This window comes from Vigna unguiculata, chromosome 10, assembly GCF_004118075.2.
Source record: "Vigna unguiculata cultivar IT97K-499-35 chromosome 10, ASM411807v1, whole genome shotgun sequence".
Lineage (NCBI taxonomy): Eukaryota > Viridiplantae > Streptophyta > Magnoliopsida > Fabales > Fabaceae > Vigna > Vigna unguiculata.
Window position 1 is genome coordinate 32,695,686 of NC_040288.1, and position 15,470 is coordinate 32,711,155.

Below are 15,470 nucleotides of genomic sequence, written 5' to 3' on the forward strand. Positions count from 1 at the left end.
CAAATACGTGAAAGACACTGAATGAGTAGAATGCACTAATCTTTTCAAATCAGGGCAACGGAAAACATATAAATGTTAGAGCTTTTCACTGTCACAAATCACGTTCAACCAAGGTGAGTCCTCTGACCCAATGGACTGGAGTTTTAACACATTATCCAGTCTCAATATTTTCAGGTGTGTAAGCATGGTCTTTTCAGCAATTTCCGGGATTTGAGTTTGAAATACTTCGAGGAAATTGCAGTAGTTTATACTCAATTTTGTTAAATTAGGCATCTTCCGGAGTATTTGAATGGGCAAATCAGGTCTTTCCTTCTCATCTGGATCAAAGAACAACTGAAAATCATTTAAATATTTGAGGTTGTCCATAGGTCCTCCCAACTTTGTCCTTAAAACCAATGTGTGCTCCCAGCTAAGTACCAGTTCCTCAAGGTTGCAAATGTCCTAGTGAAAGCAAATCAAATAAAAATACATAATACATGCGTATGTGTGTATAGATATATAGATAGATAGATAGATAGATAGATAGATAGATATATAGAGAGAGAGAGCATTGCATGTTATTTAAGTACCTTTAGATCAACGAAAATGGATTGACTATTACCACTTCCAAATAGCTCCAACTCTGGGCAATGCAACACAATTAATGTATTTAACACATAGCATTCCAAAGTAAATGATTCTGGGTAGAAGTAAATCAGCTCTGGAAGATCACAAAGATGCAGTGTAGTTAAGCAAGGGAAGACAAACATTGTTGCTGTGTCCTCTTCCTTTCTAACAATTTCATGCAACCCACGACAATATAGTATTTCGAGTTTGTCAAGCTTCTTAAGATTTTTTGCCAAGGTCAAAGGAAACAGACTTTGCAATATTTCACATTCACTGACATGGACTAGCTTAAGATTTTGAAAGCTCTGAGTTCCTTTACCATTCCTCTCCCACACATCCTTAAGTTTTGGTAGCTTTTGTAAAGTCAATTTTTGCAAGTGGAATGTTGCTCCAGTACGCTCTTCAGCGTTCATTTCAAAAATGACCTCTACGTTGTTACAACCTCGTACTTCAAGCTCTTTCAAGCTCCTCAAATAAGGAAGAATATTTGATGGAATTGCACATGGATGAATTACACAGTTCTCAAGCTTCAAAACTTTTAAACTATAAAACCAGGCATTTTGCTTTTGCAGAGCAGCTCCACGTTGCCATGTTTTTTGTAGTTCTTGATGTTCAGAAAGGCTCATCTCCTCCATGCCTTCAAAATATTTCTGTGGATATATATTGTGTAAGTTCATTGTATTTTCTGTGTTAAATACAACCACTCGTAATTGAGTCTTCTTCTATATTTATGTTTTGGTTAGACATTAATTGGCCAATGTTTCTATGTTTTCTACTCTATTAACTGAAGCCAAAACATATCTATTTCTCTTGTTCAACATTTACAACAAATTCACAATTTTTTAAACATAGTTTTAAGTTAACTTTCAAAAAAAGGGACAACAAACTTGAAATGAAATATGTACTCAAGAAAATCATACATAGATGCATACCATTTCCTGGAATATTTTTTGTATTGTAGCATTTATATCTCCTTCCCAGCAGAATCCTTTGTTCTCTTTTCCATGTAAAACATATATATTTTGTAAAATTGGTGACCTGGTGACAGTTTCAGAAAATTTATCCATATTATAACATGCACTCACTACTAATTTCTCCAATGATGGGAATTCAAAGTCACAATCAGAGATGCAGAAACTCTTGAGGTTCTTCAGTGAAACAAGCTCTAGGGCTTTCAAGTGTTGAAAAACAACTTTTGCATATTTTTCTCCATCTTTTCTTACTATTTCAATCAGGGATTCACATTTCACTACCTTCATGGTGTTGAGCAGAACCAAACCTTTTGCAGTAGATGCTGACATTAGACTTTGTAATCCATCACAACTGACCACTTCTAGATTTGTCAAGCGAGTAAAAGATACAAAGGAAGGTGCTATAGTAATCATAGAAGGACAGTTCTTTAAAATCAAGAACTCTAACCTTTCAAGAATTATGTCTGGTTCAAAGCCTATCTCTTCAAGATACGGCAAATCTATCAACTTCAAGCTTTTCAGATTTGGAACTACTCCCAAGTTTTCAATTTCAGAGTCTTCTTTTGGAGGCACTATCTTTTCAAAGGAACAATTATTCAGTAATAAGTCTTTCAAATTAGGATTTCTATGCAGGAAAGAATATAAAATCTCAGTATCCATTAACCCAGATAAGGAAAGCTCTTCTAAGTTATCCCTTCGATGGTTCCTTTTACCCATATAACTGCTTGGTGACTTTGCATGCCAAGACTCAATTTTCATGGACTTCAAGTTATCGATTACCTATAAGTGACAAACATGTAAAGAAAAGGATGAGTATGTTTATATAAATGTCCGTATTTAAACAAAAGTGGAAGAATATGATTCCATTTTTATTATTTTCTATTTAGTTTTTCATGAATTAAAAAAGTGTTGTTGAAGAGTTTAGGGGCTTAGTACTAGTACCTCCTCAGGAAAGAATACATGTACAGGATTTCTTTGTGCATGCTCCGTTCCTTTGTTGAATGGTTCCAGATTGTTACAAAGTTCAATAGACAACTCTTTCAATGGACATGATAAGTCATAAGTTGTTGGATAGAAACTCATAAGTTTTGGCAGTTCTGAAAATTTGATGGTGCTTAGTTTAGGAAAGTTAAATCTGGCTCTGTCTGTGTTGGTAGTTTCCCTTTCGGCAACAATTTCAATCAATCCATAACAATCACAAATAACAAGAGATTCAAGATTATCAAGACTCTTGGCTATAGAGAATGGAAATATATATTCCAAGCTGTCACAATCTTGAGCCCATATCCTCTTCAGATTGTTAAACTTAGGAATCCCTACTCGGTCTTCATTATTTATGTTCCATACAAGCTTCAATTTTGGGAGTGTTTCTAAATGAACATCTTGCAAATTAGTTGTTACATCCCCAATTTGCTCACTTATATTAAATATTGCTTGCATGTACTTGCAATTTGTAACTCTCAAGTTGCATAAACTCTCAAATATTCCCTCCATTAAAATTTCAAGTTTGTGACACTCAATGATTAGAGTGTCTAATTTGCTAAATGAGTATGAAGGGAGCTTTGGATTCCATATCTTACTCAGACTCTTCAAGCTGCGAAGTTTCATATTCTTCAATTTTGGAAAGATGCTGCCCTGTTTTTTTATCACAGTAGTCATAAGTTAATCGAAATAGATGTAAAATAGAGAAACCAAATCAATAAGCGGAAAGAGAAAATAGGTACACTAGTTATATTCAACAATAAAACTGAGAATTTGAAGTGGACTAATATAACATCTATAGATCCACAAACAAACAACATTAATTATTGTACTATTTGAAACTATGATTGTGGGTTTGCAATTTTAGATCATAATATTGAATATAAACAAACCTATCTTCTTACCATTACAACCTTCTCTCGATCTTGTTCAGGGAGGAAAATGCTTTTCATCTTCTCACATTCACTTACATGAAGGCTTTGAAGATTCACCAGACACCTGGCCATTGTAGATGACATCAAATATTTTAATTTCCAACAACCGTTAACGTCCAAATGTGTCAAATTTTCAAAAGATAATCCTTTTGAAGAATGGTCCACACTCCATATTACGTCAATCTGGATCGAGGACAACTCCAGTCTTTGTAATTTTGAAACTCCAACCTGCAAATAGACACAAGTGATTAGTGTCTAAAAAAACTAAGGAGTTGATATTGACTTTCTCAACATAATTTTCATAATAGATAAATAACCTTCTTCTCTTTTTAAAGTTTATCTTCTTATAAACCTTTTCCTTTTTCTAGTTTAACAAAACAAAACATGAAAAAAGAAGAAGTTTTAGCCCTAAAAGATAAAGAAATTTAGAGGATAATTTTAAACGCACCTTTTCGTGAAAGAGTTTTCTTTCCTCTCCTTCTATTTGAGGAATGACATCAAACCCATTGAACTCAGACAAAGAGTGTAGCTTCAAATAACGTAATTCAGGAAGCATAACAAGCTCAGTTTTTTCAGGATTGATTGATGGTCCCATATTGATAATTTCCTTCAAAGAGCCACATTCAGAAACTTCAATTGTTTCAAGAAATTTTAAAAGTCCAACCATGGAAATCGAGAATACATTCTTTAGTTCACCACAGAGATTGATCTTAATGACTTTCAGTTTACCAAAGGAGGGTTCTGAAAGTTTACATGAGCATATTTCATCCATCTTGAGATTATAGAGATACAATGACTCCAGTTTTGGAAAAGCTTTCTCAGGGCGCTCCCTGTCCTTCGGATGTATAAGAGATTCAATGGTAGAATTATTTACAATCCATAAATGTTTGAGATATGGAAATCCTTTTAAGTTCAATCTATAAAATAGGTCGTGGACAATATTTTGGGCTTCACAGACACTATTGTGCTTTTCATGGAGAGTATTAAGTTCTAGATACAAATTTTCAACTCCTTCAAATAACATTTTGATCCCCTTTAAAGAATGAATGTCAGATGCCTTTTTCAATTGTACTGCCAAAAATTTCAATGTTTCATATGTCTCTGGCATCTTGAAATCTGTCTCTAAAAATGAACTCAAATCTCCAATAACAATCTTGTAACTATCTAACTTGTCAAAAAACAAATTCTTTGGCAAATAGGAAACATTTGGTATTTCTATGTCTAGAGTTGTCAATTGATTCAAATGTTTCAATTCAGAAAGAATGGCTATTTTACTTTGACGTGTTTGCTCTTCATCCTCCCATTGAATCAAGGTATTTCTCATATACAACTCCTCCAGACTTACCAAGCTAGATATGACACTATGTGGAATTTTTTTAAGTTTAGGGCAATTGCTTATGTCAAAAATTTGTAGCATTTTTAGCTCATTCAACTCCTCTGGCACACTTTTAATATCAGATCCTGAAAAACTAAGAACTCTTAACCTTTTCAACTCTCCTATGATGGATAATTCCTCATCTAGCATGCAACATTGTTCCAAACAAAGCATTCTAAGTTTATGCAAGGATGAAATTGAAGAATCAATGAGGGGGAGATGAATACCAGTCAATATCAATACTCCAAGTTCTTTCACTCCTTCGAAGAAGTTTTTAGGTATTTTCGGACGTGGAATATTATTGACAATTTGAAGAACTTTAAGTCTTGGGTAACTTATTGTCCCAGGAAACTGTTCAATGAAGTTACAATGATGTAACGAAATAGCAGAATACCGTTCAAGTTCATCAGGCCATTCATCTACCTTTCCCTTTGTCATTGTAAATAACTGATTTTCCTTATGTGCTATGGACAAAGCTGCTCTACGAACAGTATCTGGCATGGTAAAATGGTCACTTGAATAACTGTCCGACAACAAACCTGACTCTTTTAACTTTGCAACCAATGTATATACTCTGTCTCTGGTTTCCCTTGTTGTGTTGATTTCTTGAAGAAAATCGAAACCAATACAATATTTCACCAAGTCCACAATCAATGCATCATGACCCATGCGTGCACAAAGCAAGAATGTGTACTTAAGTTCCTCATCTTCTAAAAGCTCATAACTCAACTTCGTTGAGAATTCAGGTGCTCCAATTAAGTTTTGAGATTCAAGTTTTCGATTAGTTTCGTCCCATACAGAAAGACTTATTTTTCAGTGCCCTTGCAGTGGTAACAATTGTCATTGGCAACCCTTTACACTTACTGGCAATTTGAGTTGCTAATTTGTCATATTCAGAATTCTTGCCATCTATTCCTGCTTTTTTCTTGAACAACATCTCTGCTTCCTTCTCCTTTAAGACTTCCAAGGGGAAAATATACTCTTCTTTCCCTTCCATTTGATTTAACAACACTTGTTTGATTTCAGAAATCATCAAAATCTTGCATCCTTTGTATTGAGGAATAGTTTTTTCAGTTTTCACCCGAATCAGAAGCATCATTGGGGGATTTCCTTCATTGGCATTCTTCAAACCCCAGCCAAGGAATTCTTCTTTCTTAACATTCAACGAGTCAGCAACACCGGGGGATTTTCCTTTAATCACATTCTTAGAACTATCAAGGATAAGGGATTTTCCATCACTAACATTCTTCAACATATCACCATCTAGGGATTTTCCATGGGCATTTGTTATGCCATCTTCTTTCTCTAATTCACATGGAATCCCTAGCAGGTGAAAGTTCACCTCTCCCCAAAGATCGTCTAGGATTATGAGTGTGCTCTTATTCTCATCATTCAATATCTGGTGTATCCTAGCAGCTCTTGCAATGTCACTTTCCTCCTCCAATACAACCCCCAACATATCAGCAATTTGTCCTTGGATTTTTCTTACATCAGGGTTTTTTGTCACACTTGCCATGGTCACCACTTCGAACATCTTATCTTTCAAGGCTTTCTTCACAACTTCTTTGACTAAAGAGGTCTTTCCAACGCCACTCAACCCATGAAGACCAATCATTCTAACACCTGGCTTTTGAAATTCATTTATAATATTTTTCACAGTATCATTTCTTGATGAATAGCTTTCATAACCAAGGTTAGAAAAAAAGGCAACCTTGGAGGGTGGGCCAGACCAATAAGATAAAATGTCAAACTTTGCATTTTGCAGTAACCCATTTGCCTGCTTTGTGATATCGTCTGCTTTTCTACTTCGACGATACCTTATCCCTGGCTTTGGAAGGTAACCAGTGTTGAAAAATTCAAATACTGCACATTTATGGCATATTTCATCATCTTGGAAATCTTTATATGCGAGAATGAGTTTATGCACCCTCTCCATCCATTCTTTAACTTCAACGTGAATTCTTCTTCCATGTCGACGTTCTTCGTCGTCCACTATATGCTGAATAACATCTCTCTTCTTCTTGAGCTGCTCCACAACATCTTCTACTTTACTAACTCTTGTCTCGTACAAGTCCAGCTGAATCAAATGCTTCTTTAGCCATGCCTTTGCTCGAGGTGACGATGTCAAGAATTGATAACACTCAGTTAGAGCAGCCATGCTATATCTCAACTACATCTTTTCTGCATGCATACAAGTAAATCACATAATAATATTAATTAAGAGAAATTATATATAGGTAACTAATCAATAATATTAGATGAGAGAATTTGTTCTGTAAATACTAGTTTATGTCCTTGTTCTTTTATTATTATTATTTTTTATCTTTATAAACATAATTTATTTTATTAATTAGTAATTTATAAATATTACTCACCATAATAATATTAGAAAGTTGTAAATCTTATAATAATTAATAAAATATAATTATTATGTGTATATTCATTTTGTAAATTCAATAATATCTCTATTTTAATAATTATAATAAATTTCTTAATTACATTTTTTTACTACAGCAAAAAATGTTATCAGACAACCACATGCCAGTTAGGTGTGAGTTTAATTATCACATTCTCATATGCCAACCATGCAGGACGGGTATGAGTTTGATTATCACATATGTAAGAAGACTCTATCTTCATTCCCATCACTATATCGTATAGGTATGAAATTTTTATCACATTTTAATTCTCAATGGAAACTCGTACCCACATTCATATCCACCAACATCTTTATTATTTGAAATATCATATTAATTATTTTTTTTTTACAAAAAATAAGAGATAAAAATAAAACATAATATTAATAGTCATTACCTTCTTCTAATAAATACATTACGAAATTAAGGATAAAAAAGAAGTTAATATAACCTTTTAAAAGTTAGCTAATAAATTAAAGGTGTGATATTGATTTAAAATAATGAGGGGATGTGTACCAGAACAAATATGGATACAGAACACATATGTACATACAAATACTCAATTTTAAAAATTGAATATTAGTCATATTTATATCCCGGTCATTATAGAGATTTCTTGTTAAAACTAAGTTGGACTCGAAAAATACTCATGTGGTGATAGGTTGGGTATAATATACTTATACCCACACTGATCAAATTTTTACCGTTCCAAATATCAATCAAGTAATTTGTTTACAAAAAATACAAAACAATAACAAAATCAACATGATGTTTTAAAGTATTCAATGTTAGAAATACACTTTTTTTTCTCAAATATCAAATATCAAAATATAAATTATAATATATCAAATTACAATCAAATAAAGGTAAAAGAATTATAAAAAATAATAAAAATTGATCAAGTTGTGACTTAGAAATAAAGTACAAAAATAAAGACCAAATAAACATTAATATAAATTTTTCTGTTTCCAAATAAATAAAAGATGTTTTAGGAGTTTAGAATGTGTGTCAACACGGAAAGGGTATTGGAGTTAGAATAATTATTTACTTTTACTAAATGTAATAAATTGAGTCCGTTAATAGGGGCCCAATGATTAGGAGGTTACTATAGTGCACAATAATGTCACACTTTTATCAGTTTTTAGTAGATAGGGATGGCAACGGGGCGGGGCGGGGACGGGTTTCGCTATCCCATACCCATCCCCGCATAAAAAATTCATCCCCATCCCCATACCCAAACCCAACGGGTATCAAACTTGTTTCCCATCCCCATCCCCACCGGGTAACGGGTATAATCTCGTACCCATACCCGTACCCGTGTTCTAACTACTTCAATATTAATTTTTATAAAAGAAAAAAAATTACGGTAAAGAAAACATAATATTATGAAATATTCAATATTAGGAGGATTTTCTTCGATGCCAAATACCTTAAAATAAATTATAATATTTTACATTTTATATTAGAATACCAAATAAAATTTCATGTGAACCAAAACATTTGTTAAATTTGCAAACTACAACATTGATGAACTTAGTCGATAAAATTAAAAAATATTTCAAAAAAATATAAAAGGAAAACAAATATTTAAATTAAAATATATTTTAAATGTTTGTTTACTTCAATTTTTTAAATTCTAATGAATATCTTTTTTATACACTAATAAAAGTTATAATATATCACTTGATCAAAATGACACAAAGAATAAATAATAAACATAATAATAAAAGGAAAACAAATATTCAAATTAAAATATATTTTAAATGTTTGTTTACTTCAATTTTTTAAATTATAATGAATCTCTTTTTTATACACTAATAAAAGTTATAATACATCACTTGATCAAAATGACACAAAGAACAAATAATAAACATAATAATAAAATTTTGACATAGATTTTGTATCTTTTGAACTTCAATATATGTTGGATAGTGACAAAAAAATATTCATAGCAATTACATTAAATTTTTATATTGTAGTAAATAAAAGTTATTTATACAATTAAAGTGGAAAAAATTACAGTATGATTAATAGTGAGTTATAAAATAACAAATAATTGGATAGAATATATCGAAATATTATTCTACATGATGAAAATAAACAATAAATAAAAATATTAAAAGACTAACAAATGTGTGTTTTAGAAATAATTTGAGAGACTATCGAAAGAAATCGCACAAAGGAAATCAAATGTATAATTAAGGTATGATAAAATGAAAAATACCTTACAGAACTAATTATTAAATTATGTTTGAAGTGGTTAAAATTAAATAGAAATATCATTAGTGACCAAAAAATTTGTCATTAAATTACATATAAATTAGTAATTAAATTGGTCACTAAATCAAGTACAGATTCGATCATTGAATCGGTCACTAATTTAGTCATTGATTCAGACAATAAATCAACTATTACCACCAATGACGAAAAATAGTGACTGATATGGGTTACTGACTAAATCAGTCACCATTTCATGTTTTTCTTGTAGTGAATTATCATATACTATTCCTAAATATCATTATATATATATATATATATATATATATATATATATATATATATAAAATTTTAACCACTTCAAACAGAATTTAAAGTGAAAAAATTACATTATGATTAATAATGAGTTATAAAATAAAAATAATTAGATAGAATATATCGAAATATTATTCTACATGATGAAAATAAAAAAAATAAATAAAAATATTAAAAAACTAACAAATGTGTGTTTTAGAAATAATTTGAGAGACTATCGAAAAAAATCACACAAAGGAAATCAAATGTATAACTAAGGTATGATAAGACGAAAAATATCTTAGAGAATTAAGAAAACTTTTCAAATATTAACATATAATTAATGGTTGAAAAATAACGAAAATTATTTTAATGAAACAAAAGAGTTCTTCAAATTAAACAAAAATTAATAATAATAATAAGTAAAGAATTTTTTTTATATTATCTTAAATTGAGAGTATAAACATTCTCATGTGAAAGAAAAATTTATAATAAATAAAAATATTAAAAAATAATATAAATATTCAAATGTGAGGCATAATTTTTTTTTAATTAACATACATCATTTTAACATAATTACATAAAGGTTATGATAAGATAAAAAATATATTGGAGATGAGAATGAGTTTCATGACAAATGAAATAATTAAAAGAAAAAAAAATAGAAAAAAAATATATATATATATAGGGGTTACTTGATTAATTGTGAATATTTTAATAATTTAAACGAGAATGGAGATATGGCGGGGACGGGTATTATGGCGGGTATATGTACATCCCCATACCCATCCCCATACCCAACTGAAAAAGTCGGGGATTTCCATACCCATACCCATACCCAGTCAATGCGGGGATTCCCCGTCAAAACGGGGACGGGTTCGGGCAATACCCACGGGGACGAGTTTATTTGCCATCTCTAGTAGATAGAGTTATTAGTCTCCCAAATTACATTACAGTATTGCGGTTGCAATAGAGGAATCTAATGGTATTGAGGAGATGAAAGTTGAAGAGCTTTAGGGTTCGTTGGAAGAACATGAGCTGAAATTAATGTCACGGTGTGTTGATAGGACTGTTGATGAACAAGCATTACAAGCACAAGCTTCAAAGAAAGGTAGTTCCTCTAGTGGAAAGTGGAGGAAAAGGTAAAAACAGTGGTTGATTCAACAAAGAAGGATGTTCATCAAAGCAAGAACAACTTAATCATGAAGATAAAGCAAAATATTCAAGTAAAAACAATAGAGGTGAGAAAGAAGGGTTAAGACAGGAAGAAACTTCAGTGTTATAACTATGATTAGTTGGGACATCATGCAACTGACTGCTAGCATGGCAAAGGAAAACAGAGAAAAGAATCAAATAATGAAGCTAATGTGGCGCAAGATGAATCTGATGAAGAACCTATTTTGCTTATGGTTAAAACACAAGATGATGAGTTTCAGTCAGAAAATTGGTTTCTTGATATTAATCATATGACTCAGCACAAAAAATGGCTCACAATTCTTGACACTAGCAAGAGAAGCAAGGTTAGGCTTGTTGATGATAACATTATCAAAGTGTGGTAGAAAAGGGCTTCTCAGTTACCATGCATATGAGAGCCACGGACTTGTTGCATGTTGTGTATTTGATGTATGTGAACCATTTGAGGTATCATCTTTAGGATAAAACAAATAGTTTGTCTCTTTTTTAAATGAATATAGCTGCATGATGTGACTATGTTTGATATAGGGAAAGAGTGTTGTGCTTTCAGTTTTTAAAATATTCAAGACCATGGTTGAAAGGCAAAGTTGGAAGACACTAGAAAATCTCAGAACAGATGGAGGTGGAGAATACATATCCAGTGATTTCAAGAATTACTGCACAGAAGAAACTTCCACGTTCTTCTTGGGGTGACACAATCACTATATGTGTTGAATAAGTGTCCCACAAAGAAGCTGAAAGAAAGATAGAGTTCTAGAGGAAATATGGTTTTGCACTGCACCATTTTTTTACTTTAAGCAATGCTAAACTAAATCACGGGTACAAAATGTTGCCTAAATAACACATTGTATTTTGTTTGATGGCTCCACTAAATAAAGCAAGTTAGGAAAATGTTATGCAGTCACAAAAGTTGTAGTGGACAATTACTATCTGAAGAATGAGATGTCTTGTGATAGACTAAGAAGCAAATAGATTAGAGCGATATCAATTGATAAGTTATTTCGTTAAAGTAATAAAATACATGTTGTATTCTGCGAATATCCAAAATAAGTTTATATGTTTTGGTTTTTCACTAGTGGAATTATAATGATTATGTTGTTTCAATTCAAATTTAAAATTTATAATCTGAATGAGGGAGATGACTAAAACCTGATGTTGTTAATGCTAAACCTGCTGCACACACTACACACTCATTTTACAGCCGCTGATGTTCTTAATGTTATACCTGTTGTACACTCACTTTTACCTTATATATATCCATGCTAAACCTGTATAAAGCTCATAGTTGGTTGTTGTTACTCATTCTAATGCTCTTCATTCAGAGTTTAAAGAAGTTGTTTTAACTGATATTACGGTCTTAGTGTTGGCACTGATATTCCGTGGTAATGATTTTACATTTTACATGTGTGCAGTGACTATTCGATACAGTTGTTGAACTTATTTTACCGTTATTAAATCCTAAATTCTAAATCTTAAACTCTAAATTTATTTTATTTTTCGTATTCTGTTAGTGAAGATTAAGATGATGAAAAATGATAAAAAATTTGAGTGGTATATGTGGTCAACAATAAAATATTTGTATTTTTTACTCTTGAGTGGTACGTGTGAAATCAAGATAAACAAGAATGATACTGTAGACAAATTATTCATAATTATACTCTTCTATGTTAGTTAACAAAATATTTTTTAATTAGTTGTAATTATTTTTAATTATAAAAATGTAGACAATATATATATATATATATATATATATATATATATATATAAACTTTAAATTCTATATTATAGATTAGAAGTGTTTTAACTAATAGTTTTAATTTTATTTATTTTATTTTATTTCTACTTTTTTATTATAATATATTTGTTTTAATTAATTTTTAAAATAAAATTAATATATCATTTAAAATAGGATTATCTGATTGTATAAATAAAATTAAAAGTAATATTTTAAAGTTAATTTAAATCTATGCAGTTTTTTATATTCGTTTCATATTCCTCGTTTACTATAGGAAACAGTTTGTTTAATTTTTTTGTTGATTTAGATCTTAATCGACAATTCAAAATGTGTTGCTTAAAACATTAAAGCACACTTCCCTAAATGTGTTTAAGCATCACACAAAAAAAGAAAAAAAAAAAACTGATAGGTTAAGCAGGTAGAAAAAAATATTATCTATTGTTATATTCTAGGCAACAGTTGTTAACTGTTGTATATTAGACAACAATTTTAAAATTTCGTAGTCTAAATAAATAAAAAAAAATTGTTGTCTATAATATAAGCTGCAACCACTTATGTAGTAACTACAAATTTATTGTCAATTTGTTGTATAAAGTTTAAACAACGGTTTTCTAGGTTGTGATGTTTTATTGTTGTCAAAATTATTTTTATTGTGTTGGTTTATTGTCTTACGAGCATCTTCCAGATGTTAGAAGGAGAAAATTGCAGGATAAAAGTGAGGCCACGGTTCTTGTAGGATATCATTCCATAGAAGCTTATAAACAATACAATCCTATGACAAACGAAATATGCATCAGAAGGGATGTTGTGGTAAATGAAACAAAATCTTGGGATTGGACAACTCAATGCAGTAGTCTCAAGAATCAAAGTGTTCCGGTGATAATTGAAGATAAAGAGGGAAGACAAGAGGATAAATATGGCAATGAAGAAGCTTATATCTAGCCACAATAACAAAAAAGGCCTAAACAAAGAAACTTGCCAAAATCATCAGTGGATTTTGAGCATTTCCCGGTAGTGTAGTGACGAATAAATGGGAGTTGGTGCATTTTGCTTTATTTGCTTAAGTTGAACCTATTGATCATTTGGAAGCATTAAAACAAAATTTATGAAGGGCTGCTGCAATAGTAGAAGAATTACATGCCATTGAGAAGAATCAGACCTGGCTTTTAAATGAACTACCCTTTAATAATAAAACCAAGTGATGTCATGTAACGTCCCATTTAATTATTAAGCGAAATTAAAAGAAACGTCACATAAAATAGCAATGTGGAGTAGTCCTGGGTCCTAACACGACTCCTACAAACTGGACACACCACGATGCCAACGGAAACCAGATAAAAGTCTAACAAAGAGAGAGTAGGATCGTAAGGCATAGAGCAATACATGGGTCGTAGCCCTAAAAAAAGACCCATGAAGAAAAGAAACATAAAGTCCCGCCCAGATTGCTAAGCAGCAGAATCGCCATTTCCTTGCTGACCGCGGGAACCTCGCCCATCTGCTCCCATCAATTAAATTGATGATCATCGCAAGAAATAATAGCCACATACAAGACAACCATACAACAAACAGGGTAAGCTAGAGCCAACAACATTCTCATCATACAGTCAAATATATTTTTACCATTCAATGTCCATACAACAACCAAGCATGTTATGACTTTCAATCGATACACTACGACTCGACTCGACTTATCCGAATACGTATAACTTGGTCGGATTCAGCGGATGCCCGCACTTGTGGTGGATACCTCTGCTCACCCCCGAGCTATGTGTTGCAAGTGTTACAATGAATCAATTTCCCTCACCACAAGGTTAGCCCTTAATGAATTTCAGACCTCCTGCTACTCTCACCACAGGAGTCAGTCCGCTCTAGGTGAGACTAACTGACTCCTTAGAGCTTCAGGATGCAACCTTACCTTGAATCCTTACCTAGTTATACAGATGGGGCACCACCATGGACACCCACTAACAAGGGCCATGGAATTACGTCCCGACCACTGAAGCGCGACCCTAAAAGTCTCACCTAGAGACTCCAAGGAATTATGCATTGACACAGATCAACCATATTCACACAGCCAAAGAATATTCACCATGCATAGATATACATTAATTGTACCAACCTTTAAAGCCAATGCCCTTCATGTTTCAGGCCCAACCCATTTCAACTCATCATAAATCATCCATGCATAAAGGATTTCCATCTCATCTCATTATCACGCCTCTTTGATACCAACCATGTCATTAAAATCGCATGCTAAACTCATAACAACCCAATATTCACAATTTATGACTTGCACCACTCATTCATACTCATTCATCTCAAACTTTCAGCACAATACTCAAAATCAAGCAAGCATTATCCATACAGAGCAAGAAAAACAATCACACCTCGCACTACCTCGCCCAGCACCTCGCTCAGGCTGAAGGGTCTCGCTCAGGCGAGACGTTCTCGCCCAGACGAGACGTTCTTGCCCAGGCGAGCCCCCTTCGCCTAGGCGAGGGCTCAAAAAAGGAAGCAGGAGCACACGCGGGATCTCGCTTAGGCGAGACCCCTCTCACTTGGGCGAGATGCTCGCTCACTTAAAAGGTTGAGATGGTCGCCTGGGCGACCTTTCGCGCAAAAGTCCTGGGCGAACTCCATGTTCGTCTCGCCTAGGCGAGACTGGCTCGCTTGGGCGAGATTAACAGGTCTCGCCACTGTTCTCCTGTAGCAGTCACTTGTTCGCACCCAAAAGACAGTACATGG

General features: G+C 32.5%; 1 protein-coding gene across 1 annotated transcript; it reads right to left on the reverse strand.

Moving 5' to 3' along the window:
• Nucleotides 1–75: 75 nt before the first annotated feature.
• LOC114165559 lies at nucleotides 76–5,537 on the reverse strand. The gene is made up of 6 exons (XM_028050150.1): nucleotides 3,942–5,537; nucleotides 3,464–3,721; nucleotides 2,520–3,212; nucleotides 1,539–2,357; nucleotides 570–1,256; nucleotides 76–441 (listed from the first exon to the last, which is right to left on the reverse strand). The coding sequence occupies exons 1-6, from the start codon at nucleotides 5,535–5,537 to the stop codon at nucleotides 76–78; spliced, it is 4,419 nt and encodes a 1,472-aa protein (XP_027905951.1).
• Between the last annotated feature and the right edge of the window lie 9,933 nt (nucleotides 5,538–15,470).

Bases quoted from the DNA above. Each gene is read 5' to 3' on its own strand.
- LOC114165559 (XM_028050150.1), bottom strand. From the start codon at position 5,537: ATGGGTCATGATGCATTGATTGTGGACTTGGTGAAATATTGTATTGGT. The intron at 3,213-3,463 runs GTAAGAAGATAG...ATAAAAAAACAG, and splicing joins ATCGAGAGAAGGTTGTAATG to GGCAGCATCTTTCCAAAATT. The intron at 1,257-1,538 runs GTATGCATCTAT...ATATATCCACAG, and splicing joins AAAAAATATTCCAGGAAATG to AAATATTTTGAAGGCATGGA.